The sequence below is a fragment of the Hordeum vulgare genome, chromosome 1H (assembly GCF_904849725.1).
Source record: "Hordeum vulgare subsp. vulgare chromosome 1H, MorexV3_pseudomolecules_assembly, whole genome shotgun sequence".
Taxonomy (NCBI): Eukaryota; Viridiplantae; Streptophyta; class Magnoliopsida; order Poales; family Poaceae; genus Hordeum; species Hordeum vulgare.
The window spans coordinates 7,292,557-7,316,849 of NC_058518.1; the positions used below are offsets into that span (position 1 = coordinate 7,292,557).

The window sequence follows — 24,293 nt, forward strand, 5'->3', positions numbered from 1 at the left end:
AAAGAACTCACATAGTTCAATTCAACGGTATCACTTGGTGGTGCATTGCGGTCTTATTCCAAGCAAGCAGCCCAACGGCTACAAACCGGCTTGATAGCGTCCCAACGACCTTGAAGAGACCTCAAGGTGAGCGGTGTTCTATTGGGATACTTCGCCATGAAGCAGAGGAATTGACCCTCTATCATTTGCCAATAGCACTTGGCGGTTTGTCTGTGATGGTCGTCGCATCAAGAGACACAACTTCCCACGCCTTGATAAAAAACTAACAAAAGAATTGTCACCGCATGTTAATTTTTATGCCAAACAAACTAACAACAAGAAGCTATGCATATTCTTCTTATTATTCCACTCAAATCATGGTGAAGTCAGATTTGATACAGGGGATTACTCCACTTTAAGATTATATACAATTTAAAGTTCAGAACCGAGTGACCATACCAGCAGAGGAGAGTAGTCTACTTTGAACCATGCTTGCGCCTTTGTTCTCAAATCACGCGAGAAAACCAAAACATACAAACTGTGCGTGCTATGCAGATGTGGAGGAGGGGGGAAGCTCACCATGTTTGCTAGGATGGGCAAGCAGCCATCCGTCTGCTAGTCCTTCCACATGACCAATGTCCAGTCTATAATGAGCAAGCTAAAAAAAGTGTAATGTATGTGTCCAGTAAACATGCACACAACAAAATAGCAATCGGCCGGTCATCTAATCTATGTAAAACAATTCAGTGATCCCACTCCTATCTTGCATTGTTTCATTGACAAAACCCATTAAAATGAGAGTCATGAATGAGTGAAAAGAAATACATGTTCTGTTATGGAGCTAGCAGTTAGGAAATAGCATGTCTAGCTTTCCAAATCAAGAAGATTTAGACAATCGAGCAACAATAGATGATCAAGCAACAGTGAAAATGACCAAATGAACTGTACATGATCATAGGAACGATTGATATCAGGAATGCACTGTTAGGGTACATAGGACAGAACATGCCAGAATTTGATAACAACCCTAGGAATCAAACAACCATGTCATCACTAGTAGACGAATCAGAGTTATAGTGTTTTAGAGGACATGCCATAAGGGGCTTCTTTATAACAAAGCCTGGTAAACCATCACACATATCACACAGCCAAAACATTCCAACCACTGGCATGGAGATCAACCAAGGACCAACTGCAACCAGCACACACATTACCCAGCACGTCGACAAGGGAAACACTCCAGCGCATGCAACACAATACCCGGCAAAAGACAAAAACTCATAGGACTAAAATTGAGGGCTAAATCCACTAATTATTTTACCATAATCACCACGAGAAGCACAAGTGCTTGCATTAGAGACCATCAGCGCAACCCAGAATCCTAGAAATTGCCATGTAATTAAATGTACCAAGGATGGATGGTCATCAGCACAAGTGCTTGCATTGCAAGACGAGTGTTTGTGACTCCTTGAGCATCTCAATGAGTTCAAATCGATTTCCGAATGCAACATCATATGTGAACTATAATTATGTGCAATAATTCTGCCAACATAAACAAAATGATACGAAAACAAGGCATGATCGTACTGAAGAAAACTAATAAAATGAGCCTACTACTAAGTTTTCCACTCATTCAAAATTCATTTGTACTTTCAAGTAATACTTTGACAAAAACTCAGGTATAACTTGGTATTTATAATATAGCAGGCCCCCAAAACAAAACGAAAATAACAAATGGCAACTCATATGTGACAATTCTAGTAAAAAGCAGCAGCAAGTGTGATAAAAGGAAGTTCTTGTACTAGGTTGTAGTAGCAGTTGCTAGTACCTTTCTTCACGGACAGATGAAGAACAATAATGTTCTCTTCCTTTTCCTGACTGAGATCAGCACCACAATCTAGAATGTAACTGAAGAAGGGCGGGTTTAAGCCATCCACGGTGTGCCCCAACCTCCAGGGGAACCTTGACAATGTAACAATTTAATTCATGACACTGACAAAGACCAACATGTATATATATTAGGAAGTAGTAACAAACATGAGCAGGCTAATGGACATGGGAAGTGTGTAATCGTGTAAGGACAGGCTATGGTTTGATATATTCCAAATTATCACCATTTACATGAAAACCAAAAAGAACTGGACATATATTCACATGTTGAGCTATACTGTTTTTCCTGAATCCGAATAATGATAGGATGCCCAGTTTACATAGTGCCTACTCCAGCCACCAAGTCTCTAATTTAGAAAGAATGGGCTATATTCTACACTAACCCAGCAACACAGACATGATGATTCACTCCAACTGTATTTGAATATAAAATATATGTTTGGACCCCGGCTAGTCCCAGGGCCTATGCTAGTCCCAGGTTCCATTGAAACTAGTATAGAGCTTGCAAGTTGCAATTGTTGCATCAACATTGTGTACAATGATGTTTTGCCGGGGGGATGAGAATAGGAACGCGATGATGTGACACCTTTTGCACGCATCCTGGATAGGAGCAGTTAGTAGATACGTGCTTTGCCGACTACTAGAACCGTGGTCCATGGCCATCAATACCACAAATGGAAGGACAGGCTAGTTGGTTCTGTAAATTGAAAAAAAAACATTATTTCCATGTCAAAGTATTATGATAACAATCCGAAAATAGGAAATGGCCGATACTGAAATTTAAAGTATTGAACGTCACAAGCATGGGTACAGCTAGTGTCACACGTCCAACAATCTAAAGTGAGACTACTGCTGCTATCACTGGCAGTGGAGCAGGAAAGGCGCTAGTTTTGACAACTTGTATGTGTACTACTGCAAATGAACCAGATCAACCATGCGGCTAACTGAAAAATGGAAACAAAGTCCTCCACATGCCTTGGAATTATTTCTCACATGTTGACCCGACAAACAATTAACTAGTTGATTACTCGGATGTATGCAGACCGTTATTTATTTCTTCAAGTAATTTTTCGTTTCAGGTGATCCAAGTCTAGCCAGAATTGCACGAGGAATCGTACTTGCAAAATTAACTTGATGCTCGCGAGACTGGAGAGTGCTGCTACATGCACAAATTCAGTCTTCCAGGTTGACCTCTCAAATATTTTAGGTCTTGATAGATGACCATGTCATGGGCTCATGGCAACCTATGGTCACCATAGTACTATTAGAGTATCTCTAGCAGACCCCCTAAAAGGGCCGAACCCGCAAAATAACCGCCAAAATACAGGTCAAGGCGGAAAATGCTGCTAGACCAGACCCCACTACCGCGTCCGGCCCGTAATTTTTTTTTGCGGGGCGCGACAAAATGCCCACCCTAACCCGCGAAAATGCAGGTTCTTCCGCCCACCCCGTCGGTGCCCTGTATATATCTAAGCGGTTAGTTGGTGGGACATTTCACCCGCGCTTTTCCCCCACCTACCGCCGCCGGGTGCCGCCTTCGATTCCGGCCGTACCAGCCGTCCGGATCATGACGGTGGGCCGCCGCAGTCCCAAGATCGGCCTCCACCACGCCCTCGTGCCTCGGCTTACCGGAAAGCTACAAATCGGTGGTTGTTTTGTCGCGACCACCAGATTGGCTTTTCCAGCCACCGTTGGCTGCACCAAAGCCATGGATTGGTCGGGAGCACCCCGCACAGCCTCGGCAAAGCGCGAGCGCCGCATGCAGGTACTGGTTCCATCCTCTAGTTGCTGGCGTCGGTTTGCCGGCAAGGACTCTTCCGGCCATCGCTTGGGCTCGGCTTGCCGATGCCACTCATAGAGTGCGATGACTGCCTAGAAACAGTGTTGCGGCTCACATCCAACACACGGCAGCACCTCGGATGGGTATTCTTCAAATGCAGAAACGACGGGGTATGCCCTTCTTCCTCTTCTGCTTTGTCAACTTATTTGGTTAAATTATGGTAGCTTATTGAGGTGTTCATCTGTGTAGGAAGGTAGATGCTAATTTTGGTATTGGAAAGAAGAATACATCGATCTATTGATAGAAAGAAACTTAATAGATGTTCGTGCACTCCTTAGTATAATTGAACCTAACGATGCAGCTGCATGTGCAATTAGAATAGATATTAGAGGTGAATCAACGTCTAATTGTTTAGAATCAAAGCCGAAGAATGAAGAATGCAAGATGAAGAACCCCTGGATCAACAATGAATGCATGGAGAAGATGTTGATCCAACTAGTGGGAGCAGTTATGGAAGTTGGATATCTTCTAAAATGTCTAATTGTGGTTCTTGTTTTTTTTGGTCTTGCTGTTTTAGCAATAATTTGGTGAATTATGATGTATCCAATGCCTTTGAAGAAAATAAAGAAGCAACTAAATGTGTTTTCATGCCTGAAAATGCAATGGAAATAATAGATTTCGCAGGCCAGCGTGGGCGGCGGCCCAGCAGACCCCGTAAAATGGACCCTCATAAAAGGATATTTTGCCGCACACGCCGGTCCACAAAAGGGTTTTTCCGCGAACTGCAAACGACTTTTGCGGATCGGCTTTATACGAGGTCTGCTATAGATGCTCTTACATATAAGCAGGAGTCAAATACACGAATTCAGACTGAAGAAGCCATACGTACATGTTCCATATATTATCATCTATCATATAAATGAAGCAGGTATTTGTTCTACCCGAGCGCAACCAGAGGGGAGCAGGGGAAGGAGAGGAGCTAACCATGACTGTTATGGAGCCGATGCCGAACAGGCAGCGGGTCCAACGAAAGAGCCTACCACCACACACCTCGATGAACCCCTTGTCATCTCGTGTACCGATGGAATCCTGCTGCTGCTGCACAAGAAGGACATAACGAATGTTGATCTCAAATGGAGAAGGAAAAGAAGAAATCATGTCCTAGTAATGGATCCAGTAACAAAGACCTGTCCTAGACGCTGGAGCGGGGCTCCATGGAGTTCAGCTTGGGGGTGCCCTCCCTGGGTGAGCTTGTCGAGCCCCACCAACACGTACCAATGTTTAGCACCTGCACATGCAGTGCAAAAAAGAGGTCAATCAACATACCAAAGTGATGAGAGGTTTATGACCATTGTCAACCTGAACCCATGGTCAATACTGTTCGATCTAGTACTGGTTTCCGTGTGGATGTGTGCCTAGCCAGTATTCAAATTTATTGATTGAGCTCAATCCTTCTGCTCATGAACTTGCTCGTAGGGCTGCACGGTGGGTTTTTCCTGAAAAGGATGGACCTTTCATGTAGTTAATTCTGCTGGTATGACTTTAATCTTGTTCCTCCAAAATGGGGTAGAACATGGTGGTTTGATGACATATTTATCTGTTGTGGTTACTCTCAGTATCCGGCAATTACTTTCACCAACTCAAGAAATTATACGAGGCCATGAAGTTCAAAATTTTGGATAGACATGTGTCACTTTTTAAAAAGAATGTTGATACAGAAGTGCATCTCTCTCGAAGAAAAAGATACAGCTTTTTTGAAAACACATATACTATAGATAGGCAAGAACCTGTTTTTTTTTTCTTTTCTTTTAGAACAAATATAATAGACTTGGCAAATGGCTGGACCTGTTTTACACGTTATTCAACAGAAGAGCATATAATGAACATTTTATTCCACAGTAATGTCAATGTGAGCACTCAAAAGCAATATGCTTCATTTCAATGGAGGAAAAAATATCCATTTGACACAGGGATACGGTCAATTTCAACAACAAAATAGGCAACATCACAGAAAAATAGAACTCCGGTGAGATTGTAGAGGTGTTGGCAAGAGCCTCTCTCTCTCCCAATGGATGCACACACGCGCGCAAGCTGTTGGAGCAAATTGACACAAGCAAAAACAGAGGAGGAGGAGAGCAGCACACACACAGATTTGTTTTGCAGGCAACGGATGCCTTTTTTCTTTCTTCTTGCTTGACCAACAACACACACCGGTTCTGCTTTTGATGTCCAGTTACAAAAATCATTTTCTTGTACCGAATTTGAGAGGGGAAGATGGGTTAGAGCAGCTTACTACCTTGACGAGCGAGGAGAACCAGAGGAGGGATGTCCATGGCGTACAGAGCAGCAGCACAACAAGCAGGTGCATGTCCCCTAGAGCAGCAGTACAGCAGGCGGATGAAACAACCTTCCTCTCCCATGGCGAAGGTGCTCGATCAGGGAGAGAGAAAAGGTGAGGTGAGGAAGAGCCTACAGAAATATTACGAGACCGAAAGTTGAAGATTTTGGAGAGACATGCGCGGCCTTCTTAAAAAGAATACTGATAGAGGCAAACTAGATGTACACAAAATAGAATAGAGCAGCTCATAATGTCTAGCACTATACACAAAATAGGCAACTTCAGAGAAAAATAGTAGTCGTACTCTAGTGAGATTGTAGGGAGGCGCCAAACCAGATGAGATCATGCGAATAACAAATCATTTTTTTGTAAAGATCTTTCAGGTAGGCAAGAACCTGTTTTTTTTTCGTTTTGAACAACTATAATAGAGCTGGCAAATGGTTGGCTCCTTCTTACAAGTCATTCAAAAGAATAGAACAGCTCCGTGATGTCTAGCACTCGAAAGCAATATGCTTCATTTCAAAGAAGGAAAAACAAAAAGACTCATTTGACAGAATAATAGGGCCAGTTCAACAACAAAATAGGCAACGTCGCAGAAAAATACTACTCTAATGAGCTGGATCATTTTCTTGTACCAAATCTGAGGAAATCTGAGAGGATGAGATGGGTCGGAGCAGCTTATTACTTCCTTTCTAGTTTAGGGTCTTGAGCAGCAGCACATGCCTCCTCTCCCATGGTGCCTTCCACGCTCGCCATGGCCGGTGATAGGGTTCAGGTTCCTCTTGCCTGCTAGGTCGCCATGGCCGCGGGCTAGGGAGGGAGGGACTGCTGCTGGTGTGGCCATGGCATCGAGCTAGGGTTTCGTCCTGAGCTGCTGGATTCGATCTGGGGTGTAGGGAGAGAAGGGTGGCGTAGAAGGCGGAGGCCGGAAGGTCGCCGACGAGTCTGGGAGTGGGGAGCTCGCCGGTTGTCGGAGAGGGAGGTGGTCATTGGCGGCTGGATGGGGATGGGGATGGGATGGGGATGGGGATGAGATGGGGTTGGGGTTGGGGTTGGGGGCGGGGTTGGTTGGGAATCGGGAAGGAGGGCCTATCGTCTCTACTGGTTGGTGTTTGGTTATCTTAAAAATCATTTTTAATTGGCACCGATGGGCCTGCCCGCTGCAATAGTTCAAAACCATGAAAAATTTCATGTGGTCTTGGCGGGCCTGTACGCGCCGGTTCGAAACGAATTTTCCTTCTGGCGCGGACCAACAAGAGCGCGCGAGCCATAGAAGGTTTTCGTCATCGACGAATGCTTCTGATTGGTCAGCGTTGAGCTCTCATGGATCGATCCCCTCCTTCCATTTGGTCCATTCATTTTTTCGAATCCAACGACATACACTTCACGTCACGTGGATCATGCTCATTGCTCTCTGTATATCCCGTTTAACGATTCTAGCCTAAACTTCCTTCACCTATTATATATAAATCTAAATGTAAAACCTAATAAACATGTTCAATACAAATATACTCCCTTCGTCTGGAATTACTTGTCGTAAAAGTAATAAAAATAAATGTATCTACAACTAAAATAAACCTAGATACATCCATTCCAAACGAAGGGACTACGAAACTAAGAAGACGTTCAACTTTGTTGGTATAAGTTTTTTCTTCATGTCTACCTCGTCCCGTGTTCCTCCCTCGTCTGATGGTGGACACCCGACTAGTCCCTATAAATTTGACCATCAACTTTGTTGGTATAAGTTTTTTCTTCATGTCTACCTCTCCTTTTGTTGCTATTATTTTGTCCCTATAAAAGGCACAGTGTCCACAACAGCAGCGATCAATTCATTGCATGCAATGGTATTAATTAGAAAAATTAACATTTTTTTTCTTTTTTTTCTCTTCGTCTTGGCCGCGATGCACTACCTAAGATGACCTATACACCAAGAAGGAGGAAGTACCTCTCCTTGATACTACCCATAGTGGGAGTAACATAGGTAGTACTCCCTCAATCTGGGTTTTATAGAGCATGTGCTTAGTTCAACTTTGTTGATTCCATGCTTCATGGCGGTAAACGGGCTCAATGCAGTAAGGATCCCGGTGGGATGGTGGATTGCCACTGGAGATAACCCTCCGACTCCATACGTTGGAGGCTCTCTCCAAGCCTTGGACAACGCCTTTCGATGGGCAGAGTACGTAGTCTAATTCACGAAATTGATTTTTTTCGAAACTTATCAATACAAAATTAAAGGAATTATGAATTAATCAACACATTTGTGGATGTATTTGTAGGGCACGCAAGCTAGGAGTGATCATAGGCTTGCAAGAAGCTCTTCGGTTGGGATTATTTCTCAATCAACTTTCACTTTTGGCTATGTTGATGCAATTTCAAACAATGCTTTAGGTTGAATGGCCTACCACAGGAAGCTTCCGTGTCCTTGTACCTTTCTTACAGAATTTCTACCACAGGGAGTTTTTCCACATGGTTTCTCACGAAAGGTTTTTAATGAGGCAATATCAATGCAAGCATGGACGATATATGTCATTTTCTCTTTATTTTCCCACTGGGTTTTAGAAGGAGTTTTTCATGGCATATTGTATGTTTTCTTCTCAATTTTTTCCACAGGGTTTTGGAGGAGAACATTTCAAAGATGATGGGTCTCAAGGACAAGCGAGGATTAGGGGGTGTTAGGATTTATTTTAAACTAATTATAATAATTAGGGAATAATCCTCCCTTGTACAGAACCGCTTCGTGCGGGTTGCTAGCCAACCGACGCGACGGTTTTTTCACGACCCCCACGAGCGGACGCATCCGTTCGTGGCGACGGTTAATTCCCTGTGTATTTAATCCTCATGGATCATCAATGAAAGAGACAGTTCGATCAAATCATACTTTCACAGATGCATGTGCTCTCTCATCGCGACTCTCTCCCTTCCTAATCAAAGAATAGATAAAACGAATAGACCATCTGATTTAAAACAAGAGTCCATGTGAATATGCACTTCCATATACACACGCGTGCTTATCCTACTAATCCATGGCTCTAACACAGTTTGTTAGCTGCACGCATGAGTGCGTGCGTGGCTCTTTGCTTATCCTACTAATCCACGCCAATATATCTTTCTTTCCCCAATAAATACACACGGCCGGCGGTGCGTGCGTGCATCCTTTCTTCTCCCTAGCTAGCAGCTTCTCGCCATGGAGCGCGTGTCGTGGCAACCACTTGCGCTCCTCCTCCTCGCGGCGGCCGCGGCCGTCGCCAGCGGCACTGAGGTCGGGTACGACGGCCGGTCGATGGTCATCGATGGCGAGCGCCGCCTCCTCATCTCCGGCTCCATCCACTACCCCAGGAGCACGCCAGAGGTATGCATTGCACACGGAGCAGCAGATGAATACACCATCGTCTCGTCTTAGTTTCCATGAATGAATTGTAAGTCTCGATCGTTGCTTGCCTGCAGATGTGGCCGGATCTGATCAGGAAGGCCAAGGAGGGCGGGCTGGACGCCATCGAGACGTACGTCTTCTGGAACGGCCACGAGCCTCGCCGCCGGCAGTACAACTTCGAGGGCAGCTACGACATCGTGCGCTTCTTCAAGGAGGTCCAGGACGCCGGCATGTACGCCATCCTCCGCATCGGCCCCTACATCTGCGGCGAGTGGAACTACGGCGGCCTGCCGGCATGGCTGCGCGACATCTCCGGCATGCAGTTCCGCATGCACAACAACCCCTTCGAGGTACCCACACTGCTAGCAGATCCTTCCCAACAATATAATGGTTTTCCTTGGAGGTCAAAATACGACCAAGTTATTGATGCTTGCAGCAAGAGATGGAGACCTTCACGACCCTCATCGTCGACAAGCTCAAGGAGGCCAAGATGTTCGCCGGACAGGGAGGCCCCATCATCCTCTCTCAGGTACGTAGTAACTAACTAATATTAATTATGTGAAACTTATCTAGCTTGCATTCCTAGCTACTTGTCGTCGACAAAAGAGTGGATCAGTGAATATAACATATATATATGTGAACAATTTACATATATAGATCGAGAACGAGTACGGGAACGTCATGGACAAGCTCAACAACGACGAGTCGGCGTCTGAGTACATCCACTGGTGCGCCGCCATGGCCAACAAGCAGAACGTAGGCGTGCCGTGGATCATGTGCCAGCAGGACCAAGACGTCCCACCCAACGTGGTCAGCGCATGCACATTTTCATCTTTCCTATTTTTGTCTCTACCAATTATTATTCTTCTTTCTTCCCAAGTGTAAAACAAAAAAAACTCAATGCTAAGTCTTCTTAATTACTAGATCAACACCTGCAACGGCTTCTACTGCCACGACTGGTTCCCCAAGAGGACCGACATCCCCAAGATCTGGACTGAGAACTGGACTGGCTGGTACCCTACATATATATATACCTGGATCAACCTTTATATATTAATTTTCCTTCTTTTTTTCTTATGGAACCTACATGCATATGCGCGAAATTGGTTAGCACGTTCTACTATATGTTGAATGAAGTTCAGATTGCTCTTACATTTTATCCACGATATATAATTAGGTTCAAAGCCTGGGACAAGCCTGATTTCCACCGGTCCGCCGAAGACATCGCCTTCTCTGTTGCCATGTTCTTCCAGACGCGAGGATCGCTCCAGAACTACTACATGGTGATTGATTTATAACTAATCTATACTTTTCTCTTCTACATTAATTTCCATCCTCTAGCAGGCTGGCATGAACTGAATTTTACATCATTTGACATGTTGATCGTCAATTTATATGTGATCAGTACCATGGTGGCACCAACTTTGGCCGCACGTCGGGTGGCCCATACATCACAACCAGCTATGACTACGATGCCCCTCTCGATGAGTACGGTACGTGAACCATCTCTTGTTGTTCCTTCAATTCATATATTCGTCCCAAGCTTATTTGCATCTTGTAAATTAATAATTAGTGTCAATATGCAAATCATATTCATTATCCTTTTATGTTTTTGTTTTCAGGTAACATCAGGCAGCCAAAATACGGGCACCTCAAGGACCTCCACAATGTCCTCAAGTCCATGGAGAAGATCCTACTCCATGGGGACTACAAGGACACCACCATGGGCAACACCAACGTCATGGTAACTAACATGCATTCACATACAATACAAAAATCCTAGCACTGTTTTTAATGGTGTTCACAACAAAATTGATCCATTTGGTTCATCAATATCTACACTAGGTTACCAAGTACACGCTGGACAACTCCTCTGCCTGCTTCATCAGCAACAAGTTCGACGACAAGGAGGTCAATGTGACCCTCGACGACGGCGCAACCCATGTCGTGCCCGCATGGTCCGTGAGCATCCTGCCGGACTGCAAGACCGTCGCGTACAACAGCGCCAAGATCAAGACACAGACGTCGGTGATGGTGAAGAGGCCGGGGGTGGAAACCGTGACGGATGGCCTTGCTTGGTCGTGGATGCCCGAGAACCTCCATCCTTTCATGACGGACGAGAAGGGTAACTTCAGGAAGAACGAGCTGCTCGAGCAGATCGCGACGTCGGGCGACCAGAGCGACTACCTATGGTACAGGACAAGGTAATCAAACATCTTGATGCTTAATACAGAACTACACTGTTGCATAAGATTGAAATATAAATTAATCTCTGGTGATGATCAAAATGTGCAGCTTGGAGCACAAGGGGGAATCGAACTACAAGTTGCACGTGAACACGACTGGCCATGAGCTCTACGCTTTCGTCAATGGCAAGCTTGTTGGTGAGCGTCCCAATATACTCTGAGTGGTTTGCACACTGATGGATTAATGAACTTGATCAAGCTAATGTTAATTGATTTGATTAATTGGCATGCAGGGAGGCACTACGCTCCTAATGGCGGATTCGTCTTCCAAATGGAGACACCGGTGAAGCTCCACTCTGGCAAGAACTACATCTCCCTCCTCAGCGCCACCATCGGGCTCAAGAACTATGGTGCTCTGTTCGAGATGATGCCCGCCGGCATCGTGGGAGGGCCGGTGAAGCTCGTCGACACCGTCACCAACACCACCGCCTACGACCTCTCCAACAGCTCCTGGTCCTACAAGGCCGGCCTCGCCGGCGAGTACAGGGAGACCCACCTCGACAAGGCCAAGGACCGCAGCCAATGGAGAGGCGGCACCATCCCGGTGCACCGCCCCTTCACCTGGTACAAGGCGACCTTTGAGGCCCCCACCGGTGAGGAGCCCGTGGTGGCGGACCTGCTGGGGCTCGGCAAGGGCGTGGTGTGGGTCAACGGCAACAACCTGGGCCGCTACTGGCCGTCATACGTCGCCGCGGACATGGACGGCTGCCGGCGGTGCGACTACCGCGGCACATTCATGGCGGATGGCGACGGGCAGAAGTGCCTCACTGGCTGCAACGAGCCGTCCCAGAGGTTCTACCATGTGCCACGGTCGTTCCTCAAGGCCGGCGAGCCCAACACGATGGTGCTGTTCGAGGAGGCCGGCGGCGACCCGACGAGGGTGAGCTTCCACACCGTCGCTGTCGGGGCGGCGTGCGCGGAGGCCGCCGAGGTCGGCGACGAGGTGGCGCTGGCGTGCAGCCATGGCAGGACCATCTCCAGCGTGGACGTGGCCAGCCTCGGCGTCACGCGCGGCAAGTGCGGCGCGTACCAGGGCGGCTGCGAGTCCAAGGCGGCGCTGGCGGCGTTCACGGCAGCGTGCGTCGGCAAGGAGTCGTGCACGGTGCGGCACACGGAGGACTTCCGCGCCGGGTCCGGGTGTGACTCCGGCGTGCTCACCGTGCAGGCAACCTGCTGATCCCCACATGAACCAAGGAATAAATTATAGTTAGTGTCGTTTAGGCTTAGTGTTAGCTAACGTCAATCAGGAGCTAGGCATATGTGTTAGGGGGCTAAGTAATTAGCCCAGAACAATTACATGGTTCGCTTCATGTGATTTTCGATGGAGATCATCGAGGTTAAACCAAGAATTTTTCGCCTCCTCGATCAGTTTGCTATAGGGTGAAGATTTTCGGTTGAAGAAACAGGCAGACAATACATATGCGTTGGTAATTTCTATTTCTTATATACATATGGGTTTGCTTATTTGAATCACAAGTAACAACGTGGGAAAATAAATTTTGCACCTTTAATTAAATTAAATATTTAACAGCATCCACGTATAGTTTAAAAAAATTAACTTTTTCTACATAATGTTCCATTCATTTGGCACAAACAAATACACTTATTTATTTTTAATGTTCTTTCTCATGTCTCATTCTGTTGATAATAAAAAGGTTTGTTTAAACTTCTTGTAAATCTAAATAATACGATTTTCCATTGCTTAACAAAAAAGTATTATTTCATTCTATTACATATATTTTCTGATTAACTCGCACAGTGGCCCTCTCAAGTGTGCGAGCAAGTGTTCTACTATAACCATCACAAACATTATGTAAATAACGTATCACTTATGTGGTAAAGTTCTTTAAATAAGTTATATGACATTTCGGGGAAAACATTTTAAATTGATGATCAAATGTGGTCTTCACATGCGATTGTTAGTGCTCTAAGTGTTAGCTACCGTGAGGAACAGGTTAATTATTCTGCAGGATATGTGTTAGGGGGCTAATTAGCCTAGAACAAATGCATGGTTCAGTTCATGTGATTTTTGATGGATCAAGGTTCAATCTAGAATTTGTTGGGGTGATTGTGGCAGCTCGTTTTGTTATGGGGAAGATTTTCCGTCGGAGACACAGGCACATGAAGAATTTGTTGCGGTGATTTTCCAAGTTTCATATGTACTCATCACATAGTTTGAAACAATAAGGTTCTGTAACTATCACAAATGTTATTCAATTAAAGTCCGGACCAGGAGCATATAGAATTTTAGATCCCACATCTGCGATGCTAGCTACATGTACTAAACTTTTGCTACACCTGGACGAATTCCATGTATCGTATCATTCTGATGCATGTGATAATGCAGGGCTCTTGTGTTAATTATGGTACTATATGCCTATGGACCATCTACAATATCATTCTTATGCATGCGATAACGCAGGCCTCTTGTGTCATTCATCAGCACGTAACACCCTCATATTCTTCTCACACATAGTTGACAATAAGAGTTACACTCGGGGGGGGGGGGGGGGCTAAACCGGCAGTGTGGTGCAGTACGGAGCAGTTACACATGACGCTGTAACATTCACTTACTCTGGGAGTTGGTCGTAATACTTGGTTAGGCCATGTTGAAGATCTTCTGTTCGCCCCTGTAAACACTGACGCAGTAACAAGTTCGCGAGTTTGCCTTAAAAAATGTACTATTATTCTATACTTGTAAGTTCTATATACTTCAGAGTCATACCAGACCAGGAGCATCTAGAATTTTAGATCCCACATCTGCGGTGCAAGGTACTAAACTGTTGCTACCTGAACGAATTCCATGTATCGTTCTTACTATCTCTTATGCATGTGATCTTGCATGGGCTCTTGTGTTGAGTATGGTATATGCCTCCTATGCATGTGTTATTCTTCACGTAACACCCTCATATTTTTCTGACACAGAGTTGGCAACAATACTGGCGATCGAGTTACAACTGGGATGTAGGTTAACCGGCGACATGCCGCTCTCAACGTGCAAGTGCAGCAGCCCTATAACGTGCGTCCACATGGATCTCTGCAGTTGGCCGGTGGAAATCCATGGTGATTCCTATGTATTTCTGGCAATGTGCAGGCTCACTGCTGGCGCTGGGTGGCTACTAGGGGCGTACAAAGGCGGCTAAGTTTTCCTTCATTTTAAATGGTATTCTTGATTTGCGACAATCCTAAGGGCCTATTTAGCGGGAAAAATCTACCAAAATACTTTACCTTGATTTTGGTGATACATTGGGTTTTCGAAGGCGGACCGAGAGGGAGCTCGAAGCACGCCTCCTGCAGGTGTAGATGGTCACGGTGGAACACATGGTTTGTGATTGATGAGATATTTTAGGAATTTTACGATGGAAGCCACCCGCAATTGCCCAACAATTTTGTGTGAATATTTACGAAAGAGTATGGCTTTGACATTTAAAACATTTGGACATGTCCGAAATGTCTTTGACATTGATTGAAATATGAAAACAATAGAAATTTATGTGAGTATTTATAAATTATGTTTGTGAGCATCGTGAGTGTACCTTTTCAAAGCTACATTTTTGTTTTGTGCGTGTACCATACAGTATTGTACAGGTCGACCAGGATAGAAAACCATGCGTGTTAGGATCTTGTTGCATGCAGCGTCACCATACAATATGAAGGCTCATGCGAGGGATGGTTCCAACTAGACAAAGATAATCCGGTCTTGATAGAGGGGCAAGGCTGTCCCGTCGACAGTTTTCTTGAAAAACCCTGCGATCGCTATGCACGTAGGAAGGGGGTTTGACAAAAAAGCGACGAATAGGTGAACGTCACCAATTTTTTAGATAAGAAAAAGGAGAAGAAGGATGTTTACCGTTTGCTAGCAGACCCTTATATTACGGACCTATATCGCGCGTTTACAGTTTGCAAAAAATCGCTTTTTACGACTAGCGAGGGTCGCGGCAAAACATAACCCGCATCGTGGAACTATAAAACAGAATATTCACGAATATTCTGTTCTACAGTTTCATGGGCAGGTTCTGTTCTGCCATGGCCCTTGCCAACCCGCAAATCGCAAGAATTCAAACTTACAATTTGGCATCAATTCCATTGATTTGTAGCAAATTTGAACAACCAAACACAATTTTCGCTCAAATTAAACCATTGTTTTTTTTATCAAGACACTAAAGAACATCATGCAAAAGCAACCACCATCTTCACCACCGTCTTGGTTCTCGTTTCTCTCCACAACCCCAAAAGAATCTCACGCAAAAGCCATTATCATCTCCGTGACCATCATCGTCAACATCATCACTCTCCATTTCCGCCACCCATTCCCCCACCGGCGCTGAAGTCATCACACCTTGCAGCCATCATTCTTCTCTTCAAGATTTCTTTTCTTGCCATATCATGTCATTCTTTGGTGATGTCGTTCATTTTATTGTGATTCATTGTCATGATCTTGTTCTCCTCTGCAAGAAGCTTGGACAAAGCCTTGTTCTCCTCGGTAAGGGCTTTCCTCTCCTCAATGGCGGCCTTGCACAACCCTTCTTCCTTGAGTAAGGGCCACTTTCTTGCTTCTCCTGCGCTTTCTTCTCGGCCAACTCCTGCTTCATCTCCTCATTTGATTGCACCATGATATCTATCTTATCATGCAAGCTTGATGCCTTCGATTCCCTCTTGATCTTGTCCTTCGCCTTTTTGTTTCCATCCGACTTGTTCTTGTTTCTTGGGCCATCATCATCTTCATCATCATCATCCGTCTCGGTGAGGGAGCCATTCTTCGGTGGGGATTCTTCCTCAATGAACTCCCAGTTTTGGCTATGTTGATGCAATTTCGAACAATGCTCTAGGTTGAATGACCTACCATGGGAAGCTTCCATGTCCTTGTACCTTTCTTGCACAATTACTCCTAAAAAACAAAAACAAAATTCAACATATGAAACATGTTTCAAACATTTAAAGTACAACGTGAGAAAGAACTCACATAGTTCAATTCAACGGTATCACTTGGTGGTGCATTGCGGTCTTATTCCAAGCAAGCAGCCCAACGGCTACAAACCGGCTTGATAGCGTCCCAACGACCTTGAAGAGACCTCAAGGTGAGCGGTGTTCTATTGGGATACTTCGCCATGAAGCAGAGGAATTGACCCTCTATCATTTGCCAATAGCACTTGGCGGTTTGTCTGTGATGGTCGTCGCATCAAGAGACACAACTTCCCACGCCTTGATAAAAAACTAACAAAAGAATTGTCACCGCATGTTAATTTTTATGCCAAACAAACTAACAACAAGAAGCTATGCATATTCTTCTTATTATTCCACTCAAATCATGGTGAAGTCAGATTTGATACAGGGGATTACTCCACTTTAAGATTATATACAATTTAAAGTTCAGAACCGAGTGACCATACCAGCAGAGGAGAGTAGTCTACTTTGAACCATGCTTGCGCCTTTGTTCTCAAATCACGCGAGAAAACCAAAACATACAAACTGTGCGTGCTATGCAGATGTGGAGGAGGGGGGAAGCTCACCATGTTTGCTAGGATGGGCAAGCAGCCATCCGTCTGCTAGTCCTTCCACATGACCAATGTCCAGTCTATAATGAGCAAGCTAAAAAAAGTGTAATGTATGTGTCCAGTAAACATGCACACAACAAAATAGCAATCGGCCGGTCATCTAATCTATGTAAAACAATTCAGTGATCCCACTCCTATCTTGCATTGTTTCATTGACAAAACCCATTAAAATGAGAGTCATGAATGAGTGAAAAGAAATACATGTTCTGTTATGGAGCTAGCAGTTAGGAAATAGCATGTCTAGCTTTCCAAATCAAGAAGATTTAGACAATCGAGCAACAATAGATGATCAAGCAACAGTGAAAATGACCAAATGAACTGTACATGATCATAGGAACGATTGATATCAGGAATGCACTGTTAGGGTACATAGGACAGAACATGCCAGAATTTGATAACAACCCTAGGAATCAAACAACCATGTCATCACTAGTAGACGAATCAGAGTTATAGTGTTTTAGAGGACATGCCATAAGGGGCTTCTTTATAACAAAGCCTGGTAAACCATCACACATATCACACAGCCAAAACATTCCAACCACTGGCATGGAGATCAACCAAGGACCAACTGCAACCAGCACACACATTACCCAGCACGTCGACAAGGGAAACACTCCAGCGCATGCAACACAATACCCGGCAAAAGACAAAAACTCATAGGACTAAAATTGAGGGCTAAATCCACTAATTATTTTACCATAATCACCACGAGAAGCACAAGTGCTTGCATTAGAGACCATCAGCGCAACCCAGAATCCTAGAAATTGCCATGTAATTAAATGTACCAAGGATGGATGGTCATCAGCACAAGTGCTTGCATTGCAAGACGAGTGTTTGTGACTCCTTGAGCATCTCAATGAGTTCAAATCGATTTCCGAATGCAACATCATATGTGAACTATAATTATGTGCAATAATTCTGCCAACATAAACAAAATGATACGAAAACAAGGCATGATCGTACTGAAGAAAACTAATAAAATGAGCCTACTACTAAGTTTTCCACTCATTCAAAATTCATTTGTACTTTCAAGTAATACTTTGACAAAAACTCAGGTATAACTTGGTATTTATAATATAGCAGGCCCCCAAAACAAAACGAAAATAACAAATGGCAACTCATATGTGACAATTCTAGTAAAAAGCAGCAGCAAGTGTGATAAAAGGAAGTTCTTGTACTAGGTTGTAGTAGCAGTTGCTAGTACCTTTCTTCACGGACAGATGAAGAACAATAATGTTCTCTTCCTTTTCCTGACTGAGATCAGCACCACAATCTAGAATGTAACTGAAGAAGGGCGGGTTTAAGCCATCCACGGTGTGCCCCAACCTCCAGGGGAACCTTGACAATGTAACAATTTAATTCATGACACTGACAAAGACCAACATGTATATATATTAGGAAGTAGTAACAAACATGAGCAGGCTAATGGACATGGGAAGTGTGTAATCGTGTAAGGACAGGCTATGGTTTGATATATTCCAAATTATCACCATTTACATGAAAACCAAAAAGAACTGGACATATATTCACATGTTGAGCTATACTGTTTTTCCTGAATCCGAATAATGATAGGATGCCCAGTTTACATAGTGCCTACTCCAGCCACCAAGTCTCTAATTTAGAAAGAATGGGCTATATTCTACACTAACCCAGCAACACAGACATGATGATTCACTCCAACTGTATTTGAATATAAAATATATGTTTGGACCCCGGCTAGTCCCAGGGCCTATGCTAGTCCCAGGTTCCATTGAAACTAGTATAGAGCTTGCAAGTTGCAATTGTTGCATCAACATTGTGTACAATGATGTTTTGCCGGGGGGATGAGAATAGGAACGCGATGATGTGACACCTTTTGCACGCATCCTGGATAGGAGCAGTTAGTAGATACGTGCTTTGCCGACTACTAGAACCGTGGTCCATGGCCATCAATACCACAAATGGAAGGACAGGCTAGTTGGTTCTGTAAATTGAAAAAAAAACATTATTTCCATGTCAAAGTATTATGATAACAATCCGAAAATAGGAAATGGCCGATACTGAAATTTAAAGTATTGAACGTCACAAGCATGGGTACAGCTAGTGTCACACGTCCAACAATCTAAAGTGAGACTACTGCTGCTATCACTGGCAGTGGAGCAGGAAAGGCGCTAGTTTTGACAACTTGTATGTGTACTACTGCAAATGAACCAGATCAACCATGCGGCTAACTGAAAAATGGAAACAAAGTCCTCCACATGCCTTGGAATTATTTCTCACATGTTGACCCGACAAACAATTAACTAGTTGATTACTCGGATGTATGCAGACCGTTATTTATTTCTTCAAGTAATTTTTCGTTTCAGGTGATCCAAGTCTAGCCAGAATTGCACGAGGAATCGTACTTGCAAAATTAACTTGATGCTCGCGAGACTGGAGAGTGCTGCTACATGCACAAATTCAGTCTTCCAGGTTGACCTCTCAAATATTTTAGGTCTTGATAGATGACCATGTCATGGGCTCATGGCAACCTATGGTCACCATAGTACTATTAGAGTATCTCTAGCAGACCCCCTAAAAGGGCCGAACCCGCAAAATAACCGCCAAAATACAGGTCAAGGCGGAAAATGCTGCTAGACCAGACCCCACTACCGCGTCCGGCCCGTAATTTTTTTTTGCGGGGCGCGACAAAATGCCCACCCTAACCCGCGAAAATGCAGGTTCTTCCGCCCACCCCGTCGGTGCCCTGTATATATCTAAGCGGTTAGTTGGTGGGACATTTCACCCGCGCTTTTCCCCCACCTACCGCCGCCGGGTGCCGCCTTCGATTCCGGCCGTACCAGCCGTCCGGATCATGACGGTGGGCCGCCGCAGTCCCAAGATCGGCCTCCACCACGCCCTCGTGCCTCGGCTTACCGGAAAGCTACAAATCGGTGGTTGTTTTGTCGCGACCACCAGATTGGCTTTTCCAGCCACCGTTGGCTGCACCAAAGCCATGGATTGGTCGGGAGCACCCCGCACAGCCTCGGCAAAGCGCGAGCGCCGCATGCAGGTACTGGTTCCATCCTCTAGTTGCTGGCGTCGGTTTGCCGGCAAGGACTCTTCCGGCCATCGCTTGGGCTCGGCTTGCCGATGCCACTCATAGAGTGCGATGACTGCCTAGAAACAGTGTTGCGGCTCACATCCAACACACGGCAGCACCTCGGATGGGTATTCTTCAAATGCAGAAACGACGGGGTATGCCCTTCTTCCTCTTCTGCTTTGTCAACTTATTTGGTTAAATTATGGTAGCTTATTGAGGTGTTCATCTGTGTAGGAAGGTAGATGCTAATTTTGGTATTGGAAAGAAGAATACATCGATCTATTGATAGAAAGAAACTTAATAGATGTTCGTGCACTCCTTAGTATAATTGAACCTAACGATGCAGCTGCATGTGCAATTAGAATAGATATTAGAGGTGAATCAACGTCTAATTGTTTAGAATCAAAGCCGAAGAATGAAGAATGCAAGATGAAGAACCCCTGGATCAACAATGAATGCATGGAGAAGATGTTGATCCAACTAGTGGGAGCAGTTATGGAAGTTGGATATCTTCTAAAATGTCTAATCGTGGTTCTTGTTTTTTTTGGTCTTGCTGTTTTAGCAATAATTTGGTGAATTATGATGTATCCAATGCCTTTGAAGAAAATAAAGAAGCAACTAAATGTGTTTTCATGCCTGAAAATGCAATGGAAATAATAGATTTCGCAGGCCAGCGTGGGCGGCGGCCCAGCAGACCCCGTAAAATGGACCCTCATAAAAGGATATTTTGCCGCACACGCCGGTCCACAAAAGGGTTTTTCCGCGAACTGCAAACGACTTTTGCGGATCGGCTTTATACGAGGTCTGCTATAGATGCTCTTACATATAAGCAGGAGTCAAATACACGAATTCAGACTGAAGAAGCCATACGTACATGTTCCATATATTATCATCTATCATATAAATGAAGCAGGTATTTGTTCTACCCGAGCGCAACCAGAGGGGAGCAGGGGAAGGAGAGGAGCTAACCATGACTGTTATGGAGCCGATGCCGAACAGGCAGCGGGTCCAACGAAAGAGCCTACCACCACACACCTCGATGAACCCCTTGTCATCTCGTGTACCGATGGAATCCTGCTGCTGCTGCACAAGAAGGACATAACGAATGTTGATCTCAAATGGAGAAGGAAAAGAAGAAATCATGTCCTAGTAATGGATCCAGTAACAAAGACCTGTCCTAGACGCTGGAGCGGGGCTCCATGGAGTTCAGCTTGGGGGTGCCCTCCCTGGGTGAGCTTGTCGAGCCCCACCAACACGTACCAATGTTTAGCACCTGCACATGCAGTGCAAAAAAGAGGTCAATCAACATACCAAAGTGATGAGAGGTTTATGACCATTGTCAACCTGAACCCATGGTCAATACTGTTCGATCTAGTACTGGTTTCCGTGTGGATGTGTGCCTAGCCAGTATTCAAATTTATTGATTGAGCTCAATCCTTCTGCTCATGAACTTGCTCGTAGGGCTGCACGGTGGGTTTTTCCTGAAAAGGATGGACCTTTCATGTAGTTAATTCTGCTGGTATGACTTTAATCTTGTTCCTCCAAAATGGGGTAGAACATGGTGGTTTGATGACATATTTATCTGTTGTGGTTACTCTCAGTATCCGGCAATTACTTTCACCAACTCAAGAAATTATACGAGGCCATGAAGTTCAAAATTTTGGATAGACATGTGTCACTTTTTAAAAAGAATGTTGATACAGAAGTGCATCTCTCTCGAAGAAAAAGATACAGCTTTTTTGAAAACACATATACTATAGATAGGCAAGAACCTGTTTTTTTTTTCTTTTCTTTTAGAACAAATATAATAGACTTGGCAAATGGCTGGACCTGTTTTACACGTTATTCAACAGAAGAGCATATAATGAACATTTTATTCCACAGTAATGTCAATGTGAGCACTCAAAAGCAATATGCTTCATTTCAATGGAGGAAAAAATATCCATTTGACACAGGGATACGGTCAATTTCAACAACAAAATAGGCAACATCACAGAAAAATAGAACTCCGGTGAGATTGTAGAGGTGTTGGCAAGAGCCTCTCTCTCTCCCAATGGATGCACACACGCGCGCAAGCTGTTGGAGCAAATTGACACAAGCAAAAACAGAGGAGGAGGAGAGCAGCACACACACAGATTTGTTTTGCAGGCAACGGATGCCTTTTTTCTTTCTTCTTGCTTGACCAACAACACACACCGGTTCTGCTTTTGATGTCCAGTTACAAAAATCATTTTCTTGTACCGAATTTGAGAGGGGAAGATGGGTTAGAGCAGCTTACTACCTTGACGAGCGAGGAGAACCAGAGGAGGGATGTCCATGGCGTACAGAGCAGCAGCACAACAAGCAGGTGCATGTCCCCTAGAGCAGCAGTACAGCAGGCGGATGAAACAACCTTCCTCTCCCATGGCGAAGGTGCTCGATCAGGGAGAGAGAAAAGGTGAGGTGAGGAAGAGCCTACAGAAATATTACGAGACCGAAAGTTGAAGATTTTGGAGAGACATGCGCGGCCTTCTTAAAAAGAATACTGATAGAGGCAAACTAGATGTACACAAAATAGAATAGAGCAGCTCATAATGTCTAGCACTATACACAAAATAGGCAACTTCAGAGAAAAATAGTAGTCGTACTCTAGTGAGATTGTAGGGAGGCGCCAAACCAGATGAGATCATGCGAATAACAAATCATTTTTTTGTAAAGATCTTTCAGGTAGGCAAGAACCTGTTTTTTTTTCGTTTTGAACAACTATAATAGAGCTGGCAAATGGTTGGCTCCTTCTTACAAGTCATTCAAAAGAATAGAACAGCTCCGTGATGTCTAGCACTCGAAAGCAATATGCTTCATTTCAAAGAAGGAAAAACAAAAAGACTCATTTGACAGAATAATAGGGCCAGTTCAACAACAAAATAGGCAACGTCGCAGAAAAATACTACTCTAATGAGCTGGATCATTTTCTTGTACCAAATCTGAGGAAATCTGAGAGGATGAGATGGGTCGGAGCAGCTTATTACTTCCTTTCTGGTTTAGGGTCTTGAGCAGCAGCACATGCCTCCTCTCCCATGGTGCCTTCCACGCTCGCCATGGCCGGTGATAGGGTTCAGGTTCCTCTTGCCTGCTAGGTCGCCATGGCCGCGGGCTAGGGAGGGAGGGACTGCTGCTGGTGTGGCCATGGCATCGAGCTAGGGTTTCGTCCTGAGCTGCTGGATTCGATCTGGGGTGTAGGGAGAGAAGGGTGGCGTAGAAGGCGGAGGCCGGAAGGTCGCCGACGAGTCTGGGAGTGGGGAGCTCGCCGGTTGTCGGAGAGGGAGGTGGTCATTGGCGGCTGGATGGGGATGGGGATGGGATGGGGATGGGGATGAGATGGGGTTGGGGTTGGGGTTGGGGGCGGGGTTGGTTGGGAATCGGGAAGGAGGGCCTATCGTCTCTACTGGTTGGTGTTTGGTTATCTTAAAAATCATTTTTAATTGGCACCGATGGGCCTGCCCGCTGCAATAGTTCAAAACCATGAAAAATTTCATGTGGTCTTGGCGGGCCTGTACGCGCCGGTTCGAAACGAATTTTCCTTCTGGCGCGGACCAACAAGAGCGCGCGAGCCATAGAAGGTTTTCGTCATCGACGAATGCTTCTGATTGGTCAGCGTTGAGCTCTCATGGATCGATCCCCTCCTTCCATTTGGTCCATTCATTTTTTCGAATCCAACGACATACACTTCACGTCACGTGGATCATGCTCATTGCTCTCTGTATATCCCGTTTAACGATTCTAGCCTAAACTTCCTTCACCTATTATATATAAATCTAAATGTAAAACCTAATAAACATGTTCAATACAAATATACTCCCTTCGTCTGGAATTACTTGTCGTAAAAGTAATAAAAATAAATGTATCTACAACTAAAATAAACCTAGATACATCCATTCCAAACGAAGGGACTACGAAACTAAGAAGACGTTCAACTTTGTTGGTATAAGTTTTTTCTTCATGTCTACCTCGTCCCGTGTTCCTCCCTCGTCTGATGGTGGACACCCGACTAGTCCCTATAAATTTGACCATCAACTTTGTTGGTATAAGTTTTTT

At 44.7% G+C, this 24,293-nt stretch overlaps 1 protein-coding gene and 2 long non-coding RNA genes across 6 annotated transcripts; 1 reads left to right on the top strand and 2 right to left on the bottom strand.

Moving 5' to 3' along the window:
- Positions 1–264: 264 nt before the first annotated feature.
- On the bottom strand, positions 265–6,328 carry LOC123432706. The gene is made up of 3 exons (XR_006624326.1): positions 4,634–6,328; positions 2,456–2,566; positions 265–1,941 (listed from the first exon to the last, which is right to left on the bottom strand). It is a non-coding gene; the product is annotated as an uncharacterized LOC123432706 (long non-coding RNA).
- A 2,843-nt stretch (positions 6,329–9,171) lies between these two features.
- Positions 9,172–12,780, top strand: LOC123404080 (beta-galactosidase 1-like). Its single transcript, XM_045098012.1, has 11 exons — positions 9,172–9,336; positions 9,432–9,707; positions 9,794–9,886; positions 10,015–10,167; positions 10,282–10,370; positions 10,535–10,640; positions 10,763–10,850; positions 10,980–11,101; positions 11,203–11,561; positions 11,653–11,741; positions 11,837–12,780. The coding sequence occupies exons 1-11, from the start codon at positions 9,172–9,174 to the stop codon at positions 12,778–12,780; spliced, it is 2,484 nt and encodes an 827-aa protein (XP_044953947.1).
- Positions 12,781–16,819: 4,039 nt separating this feature from the next.
- Positions 16,820–22,883, bottom strand: LOC123432809. Of its 4 annotated transcripts, none has more exons than XR_006624580.1 (4): positions 21,392–22,883; positions 21,189–21,299; positions 19,011–19,121; positions 16,820–18,496 (listed from the first exon to the last, which is right to left on the bottom strand). It is a non-coding gene; the product is annotated as an uncharacterized LOC123432809 (long non-coding RNA). The 4 variants fall into 4 exon arrangements; XR_006624532.1 differs by having other exon boundaries at positions 21,189–21,302; XR_006624431.1 differs by having other exon boundaries at positions 21,189–22,883.
- Between the last annotated feature and the right edge of the window lie 1,410 nt (positions 22,884–24,293).

What these genes read in the sequence shown, in the direction of transcription:
- LOC123404080 (XM_045098012.1), top strand. Translation starts at nt 9,172, where the DNA reads ATGGAGCGCGTGTCGTGGCAACCACTTGCGCTCCTCCTCCTCGCGGCG. An exon ending in AAGACGTCCCACCCAACGTG is followed by an intron (nt 10,168 to 10,281) that starts GTCAGCGCATGC and finishes CTTAATTACTAG; the next exon opens with ATCAACACCTGCAACGGCTT. An exon ending in CGTCAATGGCAAGCTTGTTG is followed by an intron (nt 11,742 to 11,836) that starts GTGAGCGTCCCA and finishes ATTGGCATGCAG; the next exon opens with GGAGGCACTACGCTCCTAAT.